Source organism: Callorhinus ursinus, unplaced genomic scaffold (assembly GCF_003265705.2).
Source record: "Callorhinus ursinus isolate GAN/ISIS: 27379988/994484 unplaced genomic scaffold, GSC_fseal_2.0 scaffold27, whole genome shotgun sequence".
Taxonomy (NCBI): domain Eukaryota; kingdom Metazoa; phylum Chordata; class Mammalia; order Carnivora; family Otariidae; genus Callorhinus; species Callorhinus ursinus.
The window spans coordinates 51873-57252 of record NW_027397089.1 but is presented as its reverse complement, the minus strand read 5'-3'; the positions used below and the strand labels follow the sequence as shown (position 1 = coordinate 57252).

Sequence of the window (5380 nt, the reverse complement as noted above, 5' to 3'; positions counted from 1 at the left end):
GGAAGTGAGTTCAACATCTTTTTGTTTTTTTCAAACTGTACACAGTTGTTCCCAACTTCCCATGATTGGAAAAGATTTTCTTTTTTTCTCTTTAAATTTTTTTATTGTTATGTTAATCACCATACATTACATCATTAATTTTTGATGTAATGTTCCATGATTCATTGTTTGTGCATAACACCCGGTGCTCCACGCAGAACGTGCCCTCTTTAATACCCATCACCAGGCTAACCCATCCCCCCACCCCCCTCCCCTCTAGAACCCTCAGTTTGTTTTTCAGAGTCCATCATCTCTCATGGTTCGTCTCCCCCTCCAATTTACTCCCCTTCCTTTTTCCCCTCTTTTTTTTTTTTAGTAACAGCTTTATTGACATACAATTCAGAATCATAAAGTTACTTTTTTTGTTAACATTTATTTTTCTTAGGAAGAACAAACAACAGCATGTATTTATACTGTTGGGATTAATCCAAAAGAGGAAAGAAACCTTGGTGATATGGACACAGGTGAACAAATTACTGACATTAATGTTCTTGGACGGAATCCAGTATACAAATGGAAACATTGACCTTAGATGGTAGCACAGAGAGTTCTTGTGTATTAATAAGAAGGCAGGAAGAGCAAAAGGGTACAGATACCAGTAGATGGATATATTTGTGGATGGGAGCTTATAGAGTTTCTCTTTTGATAGCTTATATTTTCTCAATAAAATTGAAAGTAAAGTCATTGACTGAGAGGGAAGATGGAAAGAAGCATTGGGTATTGGAGAAGAGAAAAGAAAACATGAAGAGTGTGAAAGCAATAGATTAGGAAATATAATTGCCTGTCTTCAGGGCCCAACAGGGGTCATAGATTTAATAGAGAAAAGGAATTAAGGGTTCATGCAAAGGAATAATGATAATAATTAACCATACAATTTAAACCAAGTAAGAGAGTAGCTGAATTGTCGAGGGGAGTGAGGGTGAATGAAATGTAGCAGATCCATGGATTGTAGGTCCCAGTGGATATAGTAGATTCTTGGAATCATACTACTGGAACAAGTGATCTAGAAAGAGAAGTGGGTGGAAAGACATTAGATGCTTGAAATTGCATTTGGCTTTTTCATAATGCATTTTCCATTTGGAATCCTTCCCTGATTCTGCATGTCCAGGTTTTATCAACTTTAACTTTCTTTTCTCAGGTTCAGCCCTTACACTACCCTCTTCATGAAATTTTCCCTGATTCTCACAAGCTAAAAGAGTGCCACCTTCCTTCAAGCTTCCATAGCATTTCACCTGATTCCTACTTATGGAAAATTTCCCATCTTGCATGTGTTCTTAGTTCCCCCAAAGCCTCAAGGTAACTTTGTTTCTTTCTAGTCTACATATCTAGGTCCACTCTTGACACATAGCAGAATAATCATGTCATAATTATAATCTGAAAAATGGGCTCTTCAAGACCAAATCTTGTTCACAATAAAGTCATGCACGATTAAAAAAACAAAAGAACATTGTAAATGGCCATGTTCATATGAGTCATATGTCTCAAAGGGCAATATTCCCCCTTAACTACACTTTTTTTCTGTGTTGGAGAAAAATCCTCAATACACAGTCTTTATTTGCAAAGTACTGAAACAATCAGAGCTGGGTTTTGGAAAAACTACAAAGTTAGTGAAGTCAATCTTACCCCCCTCCAATCTCTTTTACCTCCTTCTCTCTTCTTGGAGTGAGCTCTCTCCCCAGCACTCCTGTATCTATTGTTTGCCCACTCTCCAAATCCCTGCCCCACCAGGAAAACACTTTCACTGATGTCAGATAAAAAAATGCATGGCCTTCAGTGAATGCATTACCTTAAACAGGAAAAAGCATTTAAAATATTTAAACCTGATAAATTCTGTCCTCCTTCAAGATGATTTAAGGAATGAACAAAGAGACTAAGGAGATTTCATGGGGACAGGAAGCTCATGAGTGAAAGCATTCACCATGTATTGGTCAGGCCCTCTGACAAGGCTGGTATCATTTATTTCCTACAGATTAGTTGAGAATGAGTGGATAAAAGGGAAGGAAAGGGATGCTTACCCATAGTTTTCCCTTTTTCATGGGATTTTTCTGCTTTTCTAGAGATAGACTGAGGACTGTTTTCCCTTTGGCTCCTGACACCTTTTCTTCTCTTGTTAGTTTTATTTGAGTATAGTTGGCATGCAATGTTACATTAGTTTCAGGTGTACAACTTAGTGATTTGACAAGTTTATATATTATGCTTTGTTCACCACAAGTGCACTGAAGCCTTTCCTTGATGGTGATTGGGAGCAGATGAGAAGCAATTGCATCATCAAACTGTGGAGTTGACCCTTCTAGTTTTCAGGTCCACCTTTCATAGCCAATCATGTCTACCCTGCTCAGCACACACCAGACCTTCTCCTCTTAGACCATGCCTTGAACTTCCTCTCCCTACCCCAGAATGTCTTACATGTATAATTCATGGGTGGTATTTTTTTTTAAAGATTTTATTTATTCATTTGACAGAGATAGAGCACAAGCAGGGGGAGTGGCAGGCAGAGGGAGAGGGAGAAGCAGGCTCCCCACAGAGCAGGGGGAGCCCGATGTGGGACTCGATCCCAGGACCCTGGGGTCATGGCCTGAGCCGAAGGCAGTTGCTTAACCAACTGAGCCACCCAGGAGCCCGATGGGTGGTATTTTCTATTTAATTTTATTTTTGTTCTAAAGCATTCCTTTTCTGATGTTCTCATTTTCATGTCTTCTAGTTACATATCTGATTATAAAGTTCATGGTAAACATGTATATCATTGGAATGTCATGTGTGCTTGTGAGTAACAGAGCTATTACAGTGACCACGGGGCATTGTATGTCCTAGTATATCTACAGCTATACTTACGCCTATGTCTATGTGATAATTATTTGCTTTTGTAAAGAAATACCCATTAATATATTGATAAGTAAAGAGTTCTTTGTTTCAAGGTAGATTAATGTTTAAAGTACATTTTGTTGTTAAGGGCGAGACAATATTACAATATTTAATCACACTGTTTGAGTTTCTTGAGGTATTAAAACCTCTGCAATGATTAATAGGGTACAGACAAATGTATATTATTGGCATATTTGGTTTTTAATCCTGGGGCTTTTAGTTCCTGCCTTTCCTGTTTGCACAGGGCGGCGAGAGGGTATGGTCTGGGTTTGGTGTGAGCTGGACTTGATCCAAGATAGACGATGGCACAAATAAGACCCTAAACTGACTTGAAGTGGATTTCATCTTTGGCATGCCATGATATTTATCTTTGCTCTATCATTACCACACCTAGACCATGATGAGAAACAGTGGTAAGAGTGGGTATAAAAACTCTTGTGAAAGGGTCCCTCACAGATCTGGTTCCCCAGGATGACTGGTCCCCATTTCTAGGTCCCAAATCACCACCATGAAGCTGATCTTTTTGTATTTGGTTGTGGCCCTTTGCACCTTCTGCAAAGGTAAGGTACTAATTTAAAGAATCATTTCAAATTTGATAGACATGTGTACATGTTTGCTTAAATGTTTAGTGTTCTCTACTTCAAACATTTTCCTCCATCAGAAAACTTTCCTATATCTCAGTAGGCTAATAAGTAAGGATACTAGGATACTAAGAAACCTAGATTTTCATCCTATTCAGCTTTCATAAACCTATCTTTAGGAATTATTAATGAACACGTTACTCAAGATGCACATAGTGTTATTTTTGTTGTCTATTTTTATCACAGTTTATCTTCTAATGACTCTATCTTGAACTTAAAACTGCATTTAGACTAAAGACCCACACTGGTAATTGCAATTTTCATAAATCATGAAAGTATCACCAATTAAAAGACTGGTTTATCACAAAATTTTTTTTTTGTAGAGAAAACATTTTTTTAAAGATTTTATTTATTTATTTGAGAGAGAGAGAGAATGAGAGATAGAGAGCACGAGAGGGAAGAGGGTCAGCGGGAGAAGCAGACTCCCCGCTGAGCAGGGAGCCCGATGCGGGACTCGATCCCGGGACTCCAGGATCATGACCTGAGCCGAAGGCAGTTGCTTAACCAACTGAGCCACCCAGGTGCCCGAGAAAACATTTCTTAAGCTAACAATTTTCCTGGATATTTCATGAAGTCAGTTAGTTAATTTCTAAAATTAATTGAAAGGGAACACATCATTAATTTTGTTAATTAATAAATGAGCAAAATGGGAAAATATCTTAAGAAACAAATGTATTACTTGCTCAGTTCTATTTCTGAAAATGGCAGAAAAACAGTAACGTCTAAACATAAGGGGAAAGGTCAGCAAAAGGGTGGAGATTATTCTATATCTAAATTTAAAATCTATTTTCTAAATTTGGGAGTAGAGTATATTTTACTTTTCTATGAGAAGCCAGAATGTAGAGCCCTATGATTATTTGTTGTGATTAAGAGAAAAGATTTCTATCCTTAATCCAACTACCTGAGAAATCAGCTGATAGACCATTAGAAAATGATTACTTCAAGTAATAGTGACTTTCACAATTTTAAATAGTACTTTGTTATAGTCTTTGCTTCTACTTTGCATAAATGTGTTTATTTCTTAAATAACAGTACACAAAACACATTATTTTCAAAGTATTAAATGATATCCTATCACAACAAAATGTTTTAGAAGTATTTAGTAAAGTATATTAACTTCACTAGAGAATTGGAGAGTATTTCTAAAGTAAATTCTTAAATATCCCTGATTGCTCTAGAAATGATTATGAATATTTCAATAGGATTTCCATAGATTGGTGATTTTTTTTGACAAAATGCAGGGATTATATGCATTAATAAGGCTATGTTGAGACATAAGAATCTATCTGGAAAAATGCTCTGCAGAAATTCCAGGTGCCTTAGTTGAAATGAATATTTCTTCCTTAGTCAATGAGCTCTAAGTTCCAAATACAGATTCACTTCATTTTCTGTAGGTTATAGAATGGTAAAGCCTTGGGGACTGGAAGCTGGTGAAAGCAGATATTTAGGAGCCCTTCCTGTAATCAATTAGAAGAAAAAATTTTACTGTTTAAGCAACCATAACTGTATAAAAAAGAAAGAAAAATAAAAAAAACAATACCCTGGCTAATTGGGGAAAAACTTCAGTAATATGAGATATAGATCTGGCATGAAATAGATATGTATAATCAAGTATTATTTTTTCCCCACATTATTCTATCTTCTCAGTGGGGTAACATCTATACAATTGGTTGCCTTTCTTTCTACCTCCTGTCCTTCCTTCCTCCCGCCAGCTTGTTTGCTTTCTTCCTTCCCTCCCTCCCTCCCTCCCTCCCTTCTTTCTTTTCTTTCTCTTTCTTTCTTTCTTTCTTTCTTTCTTTCTTTCTTTCTTTCTTTCTTTCTTTCTTTCTTTCTTTCTT

The 5380-nt window shown here is 36.8% G+C and overlaps 1 protein-coding gene across 1 annotated transcript in view; it reads left to right on the top strand.

Moving 5' to 3' along the window:
* The first annotated feature begins 3409 nt into the window (after positions 1-3409).
* Positions 3410-5380, top strand: part of MUC19 (mucin 19, oligomeric) — a 44605-nt gene continuing 42634 nt past the window's right edge. The window contains exon 1 of the mRNA XM_073878013.1: positions 3410-3461. Within this exon, the coding sequence (XP_073734114.1) occupies positions 3410-3461 (52 nt within the window). The remainder of the gene's footprint in view (positions 3462-5380) is intronic.